We start from the raw sequence: 20,016 nt of genomic DNA, 5'->3' as shown, positions 1-20,016 counted from the left end.
GTTGCAGACTGGATCAGTAGAGTAGTTGTACTTATGGAACAGCTAAATAGGGAACGAGAATCGTGCCACCATGGTCCGAAACAGATATTAGACCTTAGTACAGTGGCATCTGAAGTGGCGCATTGTCATCATTCCCTTTTTTTTTTTGATTGAAAGATTACTGGTGACCCGAAGGCCTTTCCAGTTTCACCAGAACAGTTGGGCGAGCAAATGCTCAGCCAGGAGGGGTGGGATTTGCTAACAACTGCCCGAGCGCCTCCGAAGGAGACATTTTTTTTTTTTTTTTTTTTCGGGTAGTGGGCCGAACCTCCTACGAGGTCCCCGCGCAAAAGGCTCCGAAGGAGACCTAACAACTCAAGAGCAATTGCTTCGCGAATGAATCTACTACCGGATCGGAATCGCGACCCGCTGAGAAGATTCGGTGAGAAACTCAGCGGGCTGATGCATGGGTTAGGTTGCATGTCGACCTCTTTGTCGAGTTCGACGAGTACGGTTACCGCGTCCCCTCCCGTATTAGGCGCCACAATATCAACTTACCATCACTCTCTTTGGCTAGCCCATACTCTGGGCGCGTATATTCTGTCCCGTGTACAATAGGAAGCAGTGATGCCTTGAAACACGCACGGGTTTGTTGCGCTAATTCCCTTTCCAAGCTCATGTTCAATTCAAGGCACGTGTCTTTGGCACACGGGTTTTGTAATTAGCATACGCGCTAATGAACGCCACAAATCCATGTTTTTTTTTTATTAGAAGGGTGGACTAGCTCACAGCCCACCTGGTGTTAAGTGGTTACTGGAGCCCATAGACACCTACAACGTAAAAGCGCCACCTACCTCGAGATATAAGTTCTAAGATCTCAGTACAGTTACAACGGCTGCCCTACCCTTCAGACCGAAACGCATTATTGCTTCACGGCAGAAATATGTAATGCGGTGGTACCTACCCGCGCGGACTCCCAAAACGTTCCCACCACCACCAGTAAAAATATTTTGAGGCATTTTGTGATAGATACTTTGATAATGAAACTATCTTTAAATTCAGTCAAATTTTTATTACAATAAATACTGCACTTATATTATTATACATTTACACAATCGCCCATAATATTATGCTGTCCTCTACTGACTATCACTTTTAAAAGGAATTCGATTTACGAACACCCTTCAAAAACACTTTGTTAAAAGTACATAAAATATTTGTTGTATTTCATTTAAAATCTCCATACTTTAAAAAAAAAACATCTTTAGTTTACCTGTATTATCAAACTCGGGACCATCAATTGAACCCCGCAATGTACTACAATGGAATTCGTAGTCCATTGCGTAGCGCCAAAAAACCTCCACATACATATAAGTCTGCTCGAAGTTTTGAAAAATCTACTCTTTAAGTACCTGACGCGCTTTCTTAATATGTTGACTTAAACTTTTCGATCGGTCATTCGACAATATATTTTTCTGAGTACCGTCTGGCAGACAAAATAAACATGTCACTATGTATATCTATGGAGGGGTGAAAAGCTGTTTGGTTTAAGCGACATTTTTGCAAATTTACCGGAGATCCATTTAAAGCTTAAATTTTGGAAAAAATAATCACAACAAAAGAAATGACGCAAGTGGAACTTGGTGCAAGTGAAAGAAGTGAAACTTGTTTTGCGGTGCGTAGTATTGTGGTTTTCTTCATTTCTCATCCTTAAATCAAATTTCTCTTGTAATAGGGAACGCTGTGTATAAGAGAAACAACCTAGCTCGCTTTCTCCCTCTCTCCGCGGTGAGTAGTTCGCGAGACGCTCTATCTATTCCCTCACTCTCGCTCGTCCCAAATTATATCTTTTCTCTCTAGCCGTAACGAATTTGTCTCGAGTTAAATTTAGCTTTTAACGCGTCTAAAGAAGTTTCACTTCCAAAACTTCTTCAGCTATTCGAATGGGGTGAACTTAATTGAAGTTCAATTAAAAACATTGAACTGTTGATGCTGATACCGAATAAAACGGACCTTTAATCACAAAGATAGATGTCACCTAAACGATATAGTTTTTCAGCTCTCGATATCAATTTGAAAATCTGCATTTAAGCATTTGGCTATGACACAAATACTTTTAGGACAGATACGAAAATCGACTTTGACACAATAAATATGCATTTCTAACTAATTATCCAATTTTGATACAACTCAAGCGGCTTCTGCACGAAACGCACCAGTATAAGAAAAAAAAAGAACATTCTAGAACCAAGAACACAAAGTTTCGACACAAAGACACTCACCATCATACAACAACACACTTACGACATTTTCGAGATAAGCTTGCATTTAAACCATTTCCGAACAAGAATATTCGGAAGATCTTCTCTTCGTCGTTATTTACACACACACACACACTATATCGATTTGAAAGCCTTCTCCATGTTTTTAAGACGGTTAAGGAGGGGGAGCGGGGTGTTGGGAAGGGCGTCTAGTCGGCGAGCGCGTCGCTCTGTCTGTTGGTACGCGCGCGCTTCGGCCACGGCTTCTTCATGTGCACGTGCTCGACGTGCGCGCGCAGCTCGCCGGACGTTGTGAAGCACTTGAGGCACGTGTCGCATTTGTACGGCTTCAGGCCAGTGTGGATCTAGATACACGTGTTCACCGGCTGACTTAACACACTCTCTAGACCAGAGAGGTACAAACATATACCGATGGGTGAAAGGCTTTAGGCGACATCTGTTTACTGGCGATAGGACGTCTTGTGAGTTCGCACGGCACCACCGCCCTGCCTGTTTCTGCCGTGAAGCAGTTATGCGTTTCGGTTTGAAGGGCGGGGCAGCCGTTGTAACTCTACTGAGACCTTGGGTGGCGGCATTTACATTGTAGATATCTATGGGCTCCAGTTACCACTTAACACCAGGTGGACTGTGAGTAATAAAAAAAAACTTTGTAATTAAAAGTCCATTTCATTTGAAACCATCATCACCGACAGCTCGACATTTTTCATTGAACTTCAATGAAGTTTCATCCATTCGAATAGCTGAAGAAGTTCCTTATTTTTTTGTTATGCCGTTTTTTCCAAATTTCAAACTATAAATGCCCCCCCTGTGAAGTTGCAAACATTTCGCTTAAACCAAAGAAGCGTTCACCCTTCGATATACCTCTCTGTTCTATCGTTCCCTCACAACTGAGGATCGCGACCACATGTGACGTTCTTCCACTGTGTTCGATCATGGGTGGCATGGACCACATGGCACAGACTACCACCAAGTACAGTAAGTCAATTTACCTATATACAGATATATGGTAGGCTTGATCGATCAGTACTGAAAATGGGTTTCTCTCCGGATCTTCTCTGTGGATACTGTTAGCAAATTCACCAGGCTGAGCTCCACGCTATAGAGTCAACCCTAATCACCAGTCGAGAGTCGATAGCCTAATGATGACCTGAGCGCTCACCATCGCCCGCGGACGTCACTAATGTCACGCAGTCAAGTCACTTTTTTTCCTACCCATTCTAGTAATCTCGAGGGGTTATTCTAGATTAACCCAAACTAGTAGGTGGTCTCGCGGGGCTGAAGCCTGATGACGTTGCTAACACGAACCCTAGCTAGAGCCGTGCTTCGCAGAATCTACCACCGGATCGGAAACGCGACCCACTGAGAAGATCCGGCGAGAAATTCAGTGGGCTGCGTCTATGGGTTAATTTGCTCGGACGGTGATCGGTGCTTGAGGTACCTAAAAGCACCGTTAGTGGATCGAGAGGATCCGTAATGACGCGTCAAGTCACCTAGCGAACTAGTTGCTAGCACTTACGAACATATGACGCCTCCTGTTGTTATAGAAGGCGAAATGTTTCCCGCACAGGGGGCACTCGTACGAGGGTCGGGTGGCGCTGTGCACGCGCAGGTGGAACACCAGGTTCGTCTTCTGGGTGAAGCTCTTCGGGCAGCGGTCGCATTTGAAGCGTTTCTCGCCGGTGTGGACCCACATGTGGTCTTTCAGCAGCGCCATGCTCTGGACGAGCAGAGGATACGGCGGACGTTTATTTTTTTCTACGTGATTGGACGAGCTCACGGCCCAAACTGATGTTAACTGGTATCTAATCTACTAACTAATCTACAACGTGAATGCCGCCACCCACCTTGAGATATAATGATTCTAATGAAATACATGTACTTACCAAATGTTCACGATTGACTTCCACGGTGAAGGAATAACATAACGTGTAATAAAAATCATACCAGCAAAATTATGATTTGCGTAATCACTGCTGGTAGGACGTGTTGTGAGTCGGCGCGCGTAGGTACCACCGCCCTGCCTATTTCTGCCGTGAAGCAGTAATGCGTTTCGGTTTAAAGGGTGGGGCAGCCGTTGTAACTATGCTGAGACCTTAAAACTAAACCTTAAGGTGGGTGGTGGAATCTAAACAATAAAAGAGTGGACCGGACATTCACATTAAGCGCAACGGATCAGTGCTCACTTGGAATATCCTCCCGCACTGCTCACACATGCAGGGCGTCTTCATGGCCGGGTACTTGGTCCTGTTCTTATCCGGGTGGGCTCGTCTGAAGTGCTGCGAGTACAGCCTCAGGTCCTTCAGCTCTATGCCACACTGCGAAGACGATGCTTTTTGTTTCTTACCTATGCTGATAGCCTTGAGAGGCTATTTCAGCTTCTAACGTGTAGGTGAGCTCACAGGACTCAAACCGGGAGTGTTGGTAACACTGGCCCTAGTAAGAGCAGTGCTTGGCTGAATCTACCACCGGATCGGAAACGCGACCCACTGAGAATATCGGGCGAGAAACTCATTGGGGTGTGTCTATGGGTGGCGATGCTGGTGAGTCGAACCAGGCTTGGGGGCCGTTACGTAAGCAGATTTATTACAATTATTCACCACCCCCCCCCTCTCCTTGTCAGCAAAAATCAGCAAAGCTCTGACTCCCCAATGCTAACGTAAACATTGGTACCATAGATGTGGGGAATCGGGACCCTTTCCAACACAAATTTTCAATGTTTTAATTTTTTTGGATGAGCTCACAGCCCGCCTGGTGTTAAATGGTTACCGGAGCCCATAGACATCTACAACGTAAATGCGCCACCCACCTTGAGATATAAGTTCCCCTTTTTGTCAAGTGTCTATTCAGTACTGGAACGAACTACCCTCGACGGTGACTCCCGAGAACATGTCCTTCTTCAAACGAGGCTTGCGGGGAGTCCTCGGCAGTGAGCAGGGGCCTCCCTGTGCCCTGACATTGCCGATGTCCATCGGTGATCACTCACAATCCAGCGAGCCATAAGGCTCGTCTATACACAAAAAGGCAATATCCGAAATATGTAATAGGGCCCGTTCACACAGACCGGCTCGGAGAAGATAACCAGATCTTTATCACATTGGAAACAGAGTTTTGAGTAAGTGTAGTAAAGTTTATTTTTGCATGGGCACTTTTTTCGTCATTAAGAATGCCTGAACGCGCTGCGTGTGAAATATAATAAGGGGAGCAGATTGCTTTCAGGTCTCTTCCAGTCGGTCTATGTGAAATAGTTGACGTCTTCCCTCCGGCCAATTCCAAACGTATACGATACAGTGTGTGTGAAAAGAAAAAAGCGGACCGTGTGAACGGACCCTTATATGTCGGGATTTTGTCGTCCACGGCTGGGTAGTTCGAATTTTTTTTGATCGTCATCCTTAAACTATGAGTACTATTCAAATAAAATAATAATTCAACTCAGGAGCGTTATGTGAAACGTTTTGAAGTTTGAAGACATTAATGTCTTTCATTAAGGTTTGGTCAGATATATCACGCATCCACAGACACGCAAGACCCCCACCCCGCCCCCGCACCTGCTCGCACGTGACGGGCCCGGCCGCCCCGCGCTCCGCCCCCGCGTCCCGCCCGTGGATGACGGGGCGTCTCTCTATGCGGCGCACGACGCGGTCGCTGCGCTGCGAGACGCTCTGAGAATCGTTCCTTAAGCGATTCCTGGGGACGAACCGTGTGCTTAGTGTGAGTTTTTTATCGTTCTCGATATCGACAAAGTTAACTCAAGCTAGTATAGAGTTGGAGCAGCGCCCCTAGCGGCAAACGTAGGCAAACATTCCAACTTCATACAAACTTTGACTTAACTTTTACGCTATCGAGAACGTAAAAAAACTCTCACTAAGCACACTGAGCTGATACACATACACGACCACCCCAGCACCCCAACTCCCCTCCCCCCTCAACTGCAGTCGACCGGGGGATTCACCGGAGAATGAACTTCTAACAGTGACCTCTGAGTATCACACCAGCGTACTATCTAAAAGCCCCGAGTCTTGGGAGGGACTTGAGATAAAAAAAAAATATTGCTCTTATAGGCAGACGAGCATACGGCTCACCTGATGATGAGTGGTTACCGTCGCCCATGGACTTCAGCAATGCCAGGGGCAGAGCCAAGCCGCTGCCAACCAAAAACTCCGTAAATACCGTAAATACTCTCTCATTGGTGGTAGGTCCTCTTGTGACTCTGCGCGGGTGGGTACCACCACCCCGCCTATTTCTGCCGTGAAGCAGTAATGCGTTTCGGTTTGAAGGGCGGGGCAGCCGTTGTAACTATACTTGGGACCTTAGAACTTATCTCAAGGTGGGTTGCGCATTTACGTCGTAGATTTCTATGGGCTCCAGTGACCACTTAACACCAGGTGGACTGTGAGCTTGTTCACCCATCCAAGCACTAAAAAAGAAATGCATTCCGCGAGGGGTTTTGGAGGGGGAGGAACACTGTTTTGGTTTGAGCGACATTTTTACAACATTACTAGAGCCATTTAAAGTCTAAAATTCTAAAAAAAATATCATACCAAAAAAAAAAGTTCAGCTATTCTAATGGAGTAAGCTTAATTGAAGTTCAATTAAAAACATCGAACTGTTGATGCTAATACCAAATAAAAAGGACCTTTAATTGCAAAGATAAATGTAGCTTAGAACCAAATGGCCTTTCACCCCACGATTTAATAAAAATCTTTTATTTTGACGTTTCAAACATGACACTTTAAACTTTTTGTGTATATTAAATAAATAGGCATTATTAAGTTAAATGCCAATGTCTCGTAAGTTAGTCAAACGTTTTTTTTTATTTTATTTTTTATTTAGTAACCGTTAACGATTTTTAGTGTTATCAATTTTTATTTTATTTAATTTCGAACCACATCAATAACAAAACACAAAAGAATAATTGCAATATAACACATAATTTAGACCTTATGCTTCAATACTTAAGATAGACTGTCGATGGTCAAATGGAAATCGTAAACAAAGTAATTTTACATAATATTGACTCACGGATCGCTGTCTTTGCTGTGTCTCGACGACAACCTCAAGTGTCGATCGTAGGCCATTTGAGTCTTGAATTTGACCTCGCATAGCTCACAGAATGGTCCTTCGAGCAGATCCTGTACGCGGAACACAATTACGCGCTAATTGATAGTGAGACTGTAGCACGGTCCAGTCACCTCAACGCGTCTCAAAGAAGAGGAGGCGAAATTTTTTGCGCGTCACAAAACACATCTTTAGTTATTTTGGACGTCTTATGAGCCCGCACGGGTAGGTACCACCACCCCGTCTGTTTCTGTCGTGAAGCAGTAATGCGTTTCGGTTTGAAGGATGGGACAGCCGTTGTACTGTAAAAACTGAGACCTTAGAACTCATAACTTATGGCGGGTGGCGACATTTACGTTGTAGACGTCTGTGTGCTCCGGTAACCACTTAACACCAGGTGGACCGTGAGCTCGTCCACCTATCTAAGCAATTTAGGGGAGAAATTGAGATCGTGGTGTGGACTCCATTCCTTTGTTTGGTTATTCTGAGCATACAACATATATAAAAGGGTATACAGTACCCGACAATAAAAGTTACACATCGACTCCTAGAAAGAGACGATCGGCCAACTTTGCCTTCACAAAGTGCCGTCTCTATCGTACTAAGTACGAACAATCCGACTGACCGCAGCTGCAACACCAACCAACAAATATCACTGTAGAGTCGTTTCCTTCCAAAGACCCACTGAGTTTCTCGCCGGATCTTTTCAGTGGATCGCGATTCCAATCCGGTCTACACCCTGTACAGTACCCGACAATAAATAATGCACATCGTTCATTGCCTAATCGTTGATAACCTAAGGAGCTAGTCCAACTTCGGACTGCTAGGTGAGCTCACGGGACTCGAACCGGAGTGTTGCTAACACTGGCCCTAGAAAGAGCAGTGCTTCGCAGAATCTACCACCGGATCGGAAACGCGACCCACTGAGAAGATCCGGCGAGAAACTCAATAGGCTGTGTCTGTGGGTTACTTTACCCTTCGTCTCAAGCGACGGGTTCGGCGAGAACGGTGACCGGTGCTTGCGGTACCTAAAAGCACAGTTAATGGATCGGGAGGATCCGTAATGACGTGTAAACTGAGATGATGGTTCGTAGGCAGTGTCGGTATCGCCTCAACATTCCGCCCACGCTAAGTCTAAAGGATCTAAAGGGGGCACGTGCGTCCCCACCCACCGGCTTGTCGGCGAGCCTGTGCTTCTTCTTCTTGTGAACGTCGACCCCCTTCTTGCTGACGAACGTGTAGCCGCAAAGCTCGCACACGAAGTCGCACACGTGCTTGATCCTCAAGTGGCCCATGTATGTGGTCAGTTTACTGGGGAAAGCTCTAGCGATTAGCGGGCGGACCGCTGCTGATGTGGGGACCAGTTTGTTTTAATGTCCGTATTTGGTATTCATTCGTGATCGGACGAGTTGCCGTCGCCCGTGGACATCAGCAAAGCCGAGTTGCTGTCCACCGCTGTATCATTTCCGCTAACCTCGGTCGAGGAAAGAGGCAGTCCTGAGTTCCGGTCTGAAAGGATTGCTTATGCATGTCTTTCAAGCTAAGCCGACCAATACCAAACCAATAGGTTGATGATATTGTCAAGTGGCTCCGGTAGCCACTTAACGCCAAGTGAGCCGCGAGAGCAGTCCCATACGGTAAAAAAACGATTATGAATGTTTCAATAAATATTACTTGTGGTAGAAAGAAACTCTCGTGAGTCCGCGCGCGTAGGTACCACCACCACCTTGCCTGTTTCTGCCGTGAAGCAGTAATGCGTTTCGGTTTGAAGGTCAAAGCAGCCGTTGTAACTATACTGACACCTTAGAACTTATATCTCAAAGTGGGTGGCGCATTTACATTGTAGATGTATACGAGCCAACTATTCAATAAAAAAATAAATGCAACACCCTGTATATAACTTTAATAATACTCACTCGAATTCACTACAGCAATGCGGGCACTGGTATTTAGTACCAGCGTGCCATTTTTCGTGTTCTCTGGCCACGCCCCTATAAAAAAAAAAAGAAAACAATGTTACAGCCCACCTAATGTCAAGTACGAGAGCCCATGGACATCACCAAGTGAACATCGAAGCCTACCTTGAGAATCCTGCTCAATAGACCGAGGGGCAAATATTGAGCTGTTGTCAGTTCTATTTAACGACAGCCTAGTGTAGGACGCGAATAGGAATTATAGTCCGTCCACTTTGAGAATGCTCCCCCGACGGGTCGCGGTCAACTGATGTATATAAGTTTGAATAAGCGTTGATTTTACCTTTTTTTTTTTAAGTGAAACTTGTTTAAGTGCTTTGAGAGTAAAATTTAACTCGCGTCAGATTCTTTACGACTAGAGAGAAAAGATACAATTTGGTAAAAGCGAGAGTGAGAGAAAAGACAGAGCGTCTCGCGAATCACTCGACCGCGGAGAGAGATGACAAAGCGAGCTAGGTTTTTTTTATTGCTTAGATGGGTGGACGAGTTCACGGCCCACCTGGTTGTTAAGTGGTTACTGGAGCCCATGGACATCTACAACGTAAACGCACCACCCACCTTGAGATATAAGTTCTAAGGTCTTAAGTACAGTTACAACGGCTGCCCCGCCCTTCAAGCCGAAACGCATTACTGCTTCACGGCAGAAATAGGCAGAGTGGTGGTACCTACCCGTGCGGACTCACAAGAGGTCCTGCCACCAGTAAATAGTTATTTAATTTAGATAAGAACCTATTGTCACTATTTTGCCTATTCCTGTCATTCCCTTTGCCACATCGACCTCAACGTCGACTTCAATATACCTGTTCCTCGTTGTGAAAGGACACCCTTTGCATATAATTTTCTCTGTATGCTGTCCGGTGAGGTGTTTGCGTAGAGCGCGGCTGGATTTCATTCTGGATTTACATATGAAGCATTCGAAGACGCCACTCACCTGGAGATCAAACAATCCGTCGTGACTATGACGTCACATATCCCCCTCCATGCATCGGGTTCCTCGGTGCTATAGGTCGTGACCTTTACTAAGCACTTTCGTTCTAAGACTACACATAACAGAGAATTTGATTGGCGCTTATCTAAAACCCAACTTCCTGTTATCGTGACAACGAAAACCAAAATCGAAGGAACGTACCATCCGGCTTTGAAATGAGCTCCCCTCCACGGTGTTTCCCGGGCGCTATGACATGTCCTTCTTCAAACGAGGCTTGTGGAGAGTATTGAGCGGTAGGCAGCGGCTTGGCTCTGCCCCTGATATTGCTGAAGTCCATGGGCGACACTAACCACTCATCATCATCATGGGCCGTGTGCTCGTATGCCTACACGGGCAATTAAAAAAAACTGGCGCTAATTCCCCTGGTACGCTTGACGTCTGTCAAAAGTGACAGCTGTCAAGAGGCTGCACACTCACGTCGCTGTGCCTCACGGAGTGCGCCTCGAACCTCTCCCTGTTGAGGAAGCCCCTGTAGCACGTGGTGCACTTGTACGGGGCGCTCTTGTAGCTGTTCAGCTCCTGCCTCTTCTCTATCTCCGCTATCTGCTCCTCGTACGTGAGCGAAGTTATCGTGAACAGATTCTCGTCCAGGTCTTGGGTTCGGCGGCGTTTCACGTCCGCCATTTTGAATCTTCGAACAGAGTTTGGAAAACGTTTGTTTTATTGTTTGTACGAGCTCACAGTTCACTTGGTGTTAAGTATTGACCGGAGTTTGTACACATCAACAACGTTAATGCCGCCACCCACCATGAGACATGAGTAAGTCTGTTTTTACAGCACAGCTGTCTCTCCATCTCTCAAATCGAAACGCATTACTGCTCCACGGCAGAAACAGGCAGAGCATGTGCCTACCCGTGCGGACTCATGACACGTCCTAACACCAGTAATTACGCAAATTATAATTTTGCGGGTATTATGATTTTTATGACACGTTATGTTATTCCTTCACTGTGGAAGTCAATCGTGAACATTTTTTAGGTACGTATTTCATTAGAAGAATTGGTACCAGCCTGCGGGATTCGAACACCGTTGCCTCGCCAGATACGAATGCACCGGCCGTCTTATCCATTAAACCACGATGACTTCAACATTGTTTGTAAATGTAACGAAATGTATATCTGTGTGCTTAGTGCGAGTCTTTTAACTTTCTCGATAGCGTAAAAGTTAACTCAAATTTGTGTGGAGTTTGGAACGTTTGCCGCTAGGGGCGCTGTTCCGACTGCGTACAAATTTGAGTCAACTTTTACGCTATCGAGAACGTTAAAAAACTCGCACTAAGCACACTGGACTTAGGCATGTGTGACGAAACATATGAGTCGACTATTATCAAAGCCGGCAATCTGACTTTTGAACAATGATTGGTAAATCAGAAAAACGAATTATTGACTTTGTATTCCATTGGCAGTCACAAAACTCTTCTGAACGGCATCTTAGATAAATAACAGGTTAAGTATTTAACCTTTATTTAATGCAGGTTTTGAACCGTATTCTTTGAAGGAGACGATTATATTCAAATCAATCTGTATTGACATATCAATAATTTTTTTTTGTCCAAATGCACAGATTGCCACCTTTGATAATAGACGACTCATATATGGTTTTATATGTGAAAAAACTTGATTCAAGAAAGTGAATAATTAACCCCGGATAATACATAGAATACTATAATAATACGACAGTGAGTTTGTTTGTTCGTGATTCCGAGTCGCAACAGATCTTTTTTTTTTATGATTGAAGGATTACTGGTGGCCCGGAGGCCTTTCCAGTTTCACCAGGACAGGTAGCAACAGATCTACAAATCGACTGGCAATTCGTGAACCAGAGAGTGACAAAATCAAGCAAAAATTACTTCAGTGCTTACTAAAGTAAAAAGTTATGGCAAAAGCACGCGGGTCTGGTTATAATCGTCTGGTTGGTGGTGGGCATGTACCATCTTCGGTCACCGATCCCCGCGAATCCCGCGCGCTCCCCCACACGGGGAACCTTTTAGGAGGTGGGTCCCTCCAACAAATGGTCCCCACCCTGTACCTATTTTTGCCGTGAAGCAGTAATGCGTTTCGGTTTGAAGGGTGGGGCAGCCGTTGTAACTATACTTGAGACCTTAGAACTTATATCTCGAGTTGGGTGGCGCATTTACGTCGTAGATGTCTATGGGCTCCAGTAACCACTTACAACCAGTTGGGCTGTGAGCTCGTCCACCCGTCTAATCAATAAAAAAATAAAAAAAGCATCTCACCGCTTAGTGACGTTGTCGGGATTGTCGTCTCCGGCTCTCTTCCTGACCCCCTTCTTCTGGACCTTCAATCTCTTCCTCCCCTTTTTCACTTTAGACGACGTCTCTTTGCTGTCACAGTTCGCCACCTTCTCGTCCTTATACACTTCGCTCAGAACCTTATCATCGTCGGAGTCGTAGAAGCCGACGTTGTACTCTTCGAAGAATATCTCGTTCGAGGCCTCGTCTTTGATGTGGAGGTCCTCGGCGGCGCTGTCCGCGGACAGCTCGGCTTCTCTGTTCGGTTCCGAGATCACATCCGACCCTGCTGGGGGGAGGTTTGGTGGTCTTTATTGCGACCAGCTCCCGGTAGCTTGAGACGTGAGGTCGATTTATCAAAGACCGTCCCCAACTGTGCTATTCGTTCGCGAGCATGAGTTAAGTATATCCTTAGACGTGTGCTGAAAGCGTCTTCTTATATACCGGAGTCCATTGACCACAACACGTACGGTTTTGTACGGAGTCTTCCATGAGAAATGCTCAAAAGAAAGAACGCGTAAGCAAACAGACTATATTTTTCATAAATAATTGCCACGATTCAACCAGGAGCCTGTCCATTTCTACCGGTTTGAAGGGTGGGGCAGCTTATACAAATACGACGGAAACTTGGACCTCGTGTCTTATATGGAGAATCACTATATCCCCCATCACCACTGAAAACCAGATGAGGGGGGACGGTCGTCTAGTGTAGTGGTAAGTAACATGGTCACTACACAAGGGGGTCGCGGATTCGAATCCCGCTAAGGGAAGATATTTGTATGATAAATATAAATGCCTTTTCAAGGGTTATGGATGTATATTAAATATACGTATGTGTATAATAAAAATCTTACATTTATTTCCGTTATCTGGCACCTGTAACACAAGTTCTTTACGAACTTATCACGGGACCAGTTAACGTGGCGTATTGTTAGTAAATATTTATTTATTTACCTGTTCATCCATGCAACGTACCTTCATCTTCCTTGAGCTTCACGACGCTAAAGGTCTCGTCCAAGAAGTAATCCAGGCTGTTCGGCTCAAAGGATTTCCGTACCAACGTACTCCTCAATCCATTCTCAACTCTATTAACGCACAATACGTCTTTTAATGTGACCTAAAAGAGAACGTTGAAGGATTAATCCGATATCTTTTAGCGAAATCTGAGGGTAGTTGGCGTAATATCGAAATTCCTGCGAATACCCCAACTCGAAAGACCGCGTTTAAATTGACGAGGTTTTTTTTATCGCTTAGATGGGTGGACGAGCCACTCACCTAGTATTAAGTGGTAACTGGAGCCCATAGACATCTACCACGTAAATGCGCCACCCACCTTGAAATATAAGTTCTAGGGTCTCAAGTATAGTTACAACGGCTGCCCCGCCCTTCAAACCGAAGCGCATTACTGCTTCACGGCAGAAATAGGCAGGGCAGTGGTACCTACGGTGGTACGGTAGAAGTGTTAGGTTTTATTTTCGTTACGGAAATTCTTGATTCGTTCGCAGCGCTCGAAGCCCGCGATAAAAGCTATGCAATAGCTTAAGAAATAAAAACTTACGTATTTGTTCGCCGCGATTAAGTCCGCGAGCAGCTTTTGACTGCTGAGAGCTTTCCTCTTGAACTTCAGACACGAGGACAGTCTGTGGGCGCACTCCCAGCACAACCTCTTCGGTACTCGATCATCATCCGTGAACTGTTCAATAACATACGTATCGATTTACGTGTCTAAATGAAAAATAAATAATAGTTTATAAAAAAACTAAATGTTAACGCCTACGAATTTTTAAGGAGCAATGTACAAAATTTTATTTATGTTCACCGACACCATTTTTAAAACACTTCAATTAATGGCCGTGCCAAGCTAACTTGTTCGCAATGTAAAAATCAAGAGAGACCTGTATAAAGAAAATACAAGCACAAAATCGATTGTGGAAGTTTTATTGAAGAAACCCAAGCATCGAACACTAAAAAAATACGCGGTTTATAAAAAATCCAACCAAAAAATAGAAAATAAATCTTAATTAATTAAAAATAGTGTAAGAAAAAATGATTTTATTGTAAAAAAAAGCGTGGGTGCTTTTCAGGATATTATCAAAATAACCCTTCTAATCATAAAATATCTGTTCATAAAATATTTATAACTCTTTATACCTTTATTTATTTATAATTTTTTAGTTGAATTTAACTTTTTTTTTTATTTCTTCTGAATCAGTCGTTAACTTATCCGAGGAATAGGTGATCGGCGCGCCTGGTAGTTTCCCTTCTTGGTCTTGACGCAGACACTTCGGGTCTCAGGAAAACAAAAAATCTGGAAAACAGTCGACGTCGCCCAAAACACGTCATTTCGGATCCTCCCAATCCATTAACGGTGCTTTTAGGTACCAAAAGCACCGGTCACCGTCCGCGTCGAACCCGTCGCTTGCGACGAAGGGCTCGACGAGCGAATTAACCCACAAACACAGCCCACTGAGTTTCTCGCCGGACCTTCTCAGTGGGTCGCATTTCCGATCCGTTACCGCGGTGGTGGATTCTGGGAAGCACTGCTCTTGCTAGGGCTAGTGTTAGTAACACTCCGGTTTGAGCCCCGTGAGCTCACCTACACGTCAAGGAGAAGCTGAAATAGCCTCTTAAGGTTATCAGCATAGGTAGGAAAAAAAACATATTTAATGCCAACTACACGGCGGAGATGTATATAGCCGAGTGTGAGTCTATGCATATATGTATATACTCACAATGTACTCGGTTAGTTGTTCGTATATTTCCTCCAGTTTGCACGCTCCCATGTCGTACAGTTTGCCACCAATGTTCAAGCATATTCGGCAGACCTTGAATAACAGAAGTGAGCCGATAGAAGGCGATAGTAAAATTTCCCGATTTATCGGGAGATTTTCCCCTATTAGCATTTCAAGTATGGCAACACTAAGTAAAATCAGGCGGAATTATCGTTATTATTGGATAGTGTGCACAGCTCGCCTGATGGTGAGTTATCATTGTCACCAGAAGCCGAGTGCAAGTCTGCTTACTATGGCAATAACAAAAAAGGTAAAAGGACTTTTAATGATCTATTAATCAAATGTCTTACATCCGATATATCGGCTCCGTCGCGATCGGCCTCGGAATTCTGTAACAATCATTCAGTATTTATGTTGGCATCAGAAAGGTAACGGCAATTGGCAACACTGCAGAGACTCGGGAAAAAATACAAATTACGACTGGCGTGCGTGGGTAGTTGTTATTCTTCTTTTTATCCCAGAGTGTCCCCGGAAGTAATAATGCGTTTCGGTTTGAAGGGTGGGGCAGCCGTTGTAACTATACTGGACACCTTAGAACTTATATCTCAAGGTGGGTGGCGCATTTACATTGTGGATTTCTATGGGCTGTGAGCTCGTCCACCCAACTTAGCAAGAAAAAGAAAATGTCTCTAAATTTTCACCATATCATGTGTCACCATCATAATACGTACGTGTTAAAATCAATCAATTGTTCTTACCAGAGTCACAGGTACAGCACCGTTCTTCACCTTCTTGAGACCGCCTTTAGTGAAATAAAAGTCATCCTTCCAGAAGTGCTCGGAGCAGATAGCGCTGCCGTCTTTGGGCAACCAGCCCTTCATACCTAGAGCATCGATCCAGGCGGCACGGTGGCTTTCATTTTTCGGAAACCTGTATAATGAATACAAATATCGAAGGATTGAGTAGCACCTAGAACGCTCTAGAAGTACAACGCCATCTGTTATCATATAGCGGAAACGCACAATACTAGACTTTTGTGGAATATTCTCGACGATTCTAGGGATTTCGTCTCGATTATAAAAGCGTTGCAGAGATGGCACGCAGTCAGTCAGTAATCGGAACTGCTCGAAGCGAAACAGCGAACGGATCACCAGAAGCGAAGCGGAAGAAGCGAATTGAGAGTTTTAAAGTGTTTGTTAAGTGTTTTAAGTGTTCTAAGTGTTGAATACAGTTTTTAGTTGAACTTTGGTGGAACATTTATTTATCCCGAACCCAAGCGCGTAACAATATGATTACCGGTAATGGAACGGGCGTGAATAAGCCATACACCAAATATCATTAACTTTTCTTTTTTTCACCCTTCCAAAAGACATCCCCTGGCCGTTAATATTAATTCCCTATTAACTTTAGTATATTCTAAAAATGACAATATTCTATGCAAATTGTATCTGCTAATAATATTTCTCTATAAAGTAGTTAGTCTAACATATATTTGTTTGTGCTGTTCTTAAAATCACAGATTCACGTATGGAAAAACTGATGTTTTTTATTTGTATTTAGTTTTTTTTTTCTCTCTGAACACCTGTCATTTTTGTGCATACTGTGACATTGGCAAAATCAATGCCAAAGGCGTTGGAGCCAAACTTCTATATATAAAAAAATATCATTAGCAAAAAATTCAACTGATAATCGAACCCAAGCTAATTTATATGCTGTTACTAACCACTAAGCAGACAAGTAATACAAAACTCTAGTGACCTCCTACCCATCTAGTGGAGAAAACAGAGTTTTATGAAAATTTGTTTTTATTTTAAAGCACTTGACTTATTTTTGACAATAAACTTCTGTTATGAGATTTTTACTAGATATGCCAGTAATCACGTCATTGTAACTGATAATTAATGAGAGCTCTTTCACTGGTGGTAGGACCTCTTGGGAGTCCGCACGGGTAGGTACCACCACCCCGCCTATTTCCGCCGTGAAGCAGTAATGCGTTTCGGTTCGAAGGGTGGGGTAGCCGTTGTAACTATACTGAGATCTTAGAACTTATATCTCAAGACGACAAGAAGACTATAATATAAAAAGTCAAATGAATTTTTAAGAGTCAAATGAAGAAACATTTCCTGTCACTTTAATCGTATTTAAGTTATTGTTTTATGTATTTTTATTTATATGTATTTTTCATTTAATATTAGATTATTTTTTTAATGCTTAGTTAAAAATCATGCTTTAATAGCTCTTATATTGTACACTATTCCCCTCTTATACATCGTATTTCTCTCTGATAATGGTTTGCTGGAAGAAAACTCATGAATGAGTTAAGCTCGCCTTTGTACATAGTATTTAGAATTCTTTAAATCTGTTTTTATTGTATTTTCTTTTTGTGTACAATAAGTATAAATAAAAAAAATAAAAATAAAAAAGTTAAAATCCAACAATTTTAAATTCAACATGCATATAATGTTTCAATCTATATTTATTTAAAATCTTATTAATTATACACATTTTTTTAAGAGATATTAAAAATACAAAAAACTATATAAAAATATATTACCACTGATGGCGGTGTCTACGACACAAGCCACCAGTGGTTAGGAATCCCCAATGTGAGAAACCTACTCACAATACACACAGTATCGAGGATAATTGCTTTCTATATCAGGCCCCTAATCCAGCTGGATAACGAAAGTTTCTTAAGGTGTTGATCGAAATTTTTTGCTGTCAAACTGTTGTTATTATTTTTATTATCTAGTATCAGTTATGAACAAAATGTGTGACTACCTACCTACTCTGCTATGTCAATAAAAAATTAAAATAAAATAAAACTACTGTATGCGTTTCAATAATTGTAAGTCTGATGAGCAGAGCTGTCACTTAAACCAGTTTGAAGGATGCAATGGCTGTTCCAAAATGCAATAGTGATATCAACCCTGGATTTCAAGGGGAGCTCTCATAGGGGGAGCCATCAGTTAGTTTTTTTTTTTTTTTAATTTATTGAAAGCATTGGCAACACGGCCATCAGCTTAAACTAATTTTACAAAAAAATTGTACATGAACTAGAACTTACAATAAAAACACAAATAAAAGAAACAAACCAAACCAAGAAACAATTACAAATTATTGAAAACAACAAATTAATGACAAAATGAATTGCAAGAACTTACTATAAAAAAAATAAAAAATTTACAAGTTTTCTTTCAACAAACAACAAAAAAAGAACATGAGGCCATCAGTTAGTCCTTAATCCATAGACTAACTGATTGATGGTCAGTGATTAGTAAGTAATCAGAAAAAGTCAGAACATATCCAAACATTTTGAGCTATATCTTATTTAAGAAAACTGTAGAGCTTCAGAATAAATAATTGACAGTACATTACACTGAGAAATACTGTCTGTCAAATGCAGAGTGAAAAATAGCCTAAATTGTATTCCTTACATCCTCCCTAACATGAGAAGCTCTGTGTTTGCTCATAACATTTCCACCCATTTCATTCCATGAACATTGGGCACAGACAAACAGACTACTTATTATGTATATTAATTGATACATTCTAAAGGCTATGGTTTGGTTAGGCAGTGATAGAAAACTGAAGAGGATAGAGTAATGCGCATTAAATATAGATGCCTCCATTAAACACCAGGTTCTCAAGGCCATTGGCATCCTTCAATTTCATTGCATGTTCAAACTATGAGCAACTAATTCTATATATCCATATTATTCTAAATACATATGAGAGTTTCTTTTAAAGTCCAAACACATTTATTGATTTGTAACATACATAGAGGACATTTGACTGGAAATTTAAGCACTTTTATAATGTTTTCATGTTTATATTTCGCTAAATCATTACAAACTAGCATTTATTTCGATAAAGCCGGCTTGTTATATTATTTACTATGAGTCAAAAGTAGAATTTAGATGACTGTTAATATGTAACGATAGCGACAACATTTAAAAAGCCCGCAAATTTATTAAATGCAATATTCCAATATGGCGCTTCTAGTAATTTAATTCTCGAAACAACTAGATGAGACAATTTATTTTCTCGACAATTTTATATAATTATTGAACTTACGTGTGAAATGTGACTGTGTAGTTTTTCGTGTCGGCTTTCGTGTCCGTGGTACAATTAGGCACGCTACAACGCATTTTAAATGAAAAAAATACGATATTTTCCTGTCGCAAAACAAGCGCTGCGTTCGAAACTTTGTAATTTTATTTCGTTTGTAAGTTTTAACGGATCATTTAAATAATGTACATTAAATTGTGGGTTCTCGCATCAAAATTAAAGTAGTTTTAATTTATTATTTTGGAAATAATGAGATCGCAATGTTTTGGTTCTCACGAAACGTCAATATTTCTGCTTGAATGATCTGTGTCAACCGCACAGACCTCATACCAAATACTAGAGTAGTCATGTCCTTGCTTTGTAGTCTAATCTGTCGGATGTACAGATGATCACGTATTGAGAGTATGTGCCGGCAGGTTTCGCACCAAAAACTTTACATAAACTAGTAATATTGATATTGTTGATGAACTAACCGCCAATCTATCGTCGGATATATTCATCTTCAACATCTTCATCTCAGCCTGTCCTCTGTCCACTGCTGAACATAGGCCTCTCCAAGTGATCTCCTGCGTGATCTCCTGAGTGCGGCCGGTCCTTACCAGGTTATCGGTGGCTCATTGAATTTGCCCCCCTTTTATTGATTTTCGGATTTTTAATTATTTGTTCGTCGTTTGTTCGTTAATGT

The 20,016-nt window shown here is 42.5% G+C and overlaps 2 protein-coding genes across 7 annotated transcripts in view; both read right to left on the bottom strand.

Annotated features, from left to right (window-relative positions):
- Positions 1–20,016, bottom strand: part of LOC134199623 (uncharacterized) — a 500,100-nt gene that overhangs the window by 247,315 nt on the left and 232,769 nt on the right. The window lies entirely within an intron of this gene.
- On the bottom strand, positions 1,031–19,649 carry LOC101738156 (zinc finger protein 718). 5 transcript variants are annotated; one of them, XM_004922246.5, is made up of 16 exons: positions 19,338–19,649; positions 16,019–16,190; positions 15,611–15,649; positions 15,261–15,353; positions 14,087–14,221; positions 13,504–13,645; positions 12,514–12,817; positions 10,695–10,908; positions 10,090–10,220; positions 9,233–9,307; positions 8,489–8,627; positions 7,281–7,390; positions 5,807–5,945; positions 4,445–4,576; positions 3,778–3,978; positions 1,031–2,605 (listed from the first exon to the last, which is right to left on the bottom strand). In XM_004922246.5, the coding sequence occupies exons 1-16, from the start codon at positions 19,409–19,411 to the stop codon at positions 2,450–2,452; spliced, it is 2,256 nt and encodes a 751-aa protein (XP_004922303.3). In that variant the 5' UTR covers positions 19,412–19,649; the 3' UTR covers positions 1,031–2,449. The 5 variants fall into 5 exon arrangements, with proteins under 5 accessions (XP_004922303.3, XP_062526878.1, XP_037869816.1 ...); XM_062670894.1 differs by having other exon boundaries at positions 12,514–12,814; XM_038013888.2 differs by lacking the exon at positions 19,338–19,649 and adding an exon at positions 18,046–18,222.

The sequence above is a fragment of the Bombyx mori genome, chromosome 11 (genome assembly GCF_030269925.1).
Source record: "Bombyx mori chromosome 11, ASM3026992v2".
Lineage (NCBI taxonomy): Eukaryota > Metazoa > Arthropoda > Insecta > Lepidoptera > Bombycidae > Bombyx > Bombyx mori.
Note: the sequence above shows the minus strand (reverse complement) of the source record. Positions and strands in the feature narration are given on the sequence as shown.

Coding starts and splice junctions, on each gene's coding strand:
- LOC101738156 (XM_004922246.5), bottom strand. CDS start 19,411: ATGCGTTGTAGCGTGCCTAATTGTACCACGGACACGAAAGCCGACACG. Junction 15,650..16,018: donor GTGCTGTACCTGTGACTCTG/GTAAGAACAATT, acceptor TGATTGTTACAG/AATTCCGAGGCCGATCGCGA. Junction 13,646..14,086: donor TAATCGCGGCGAACAAATAC/GTAAGTTTTTAT, acceptor GTTCTCTTTTAG/GTCACATTAAAAGACGTATT.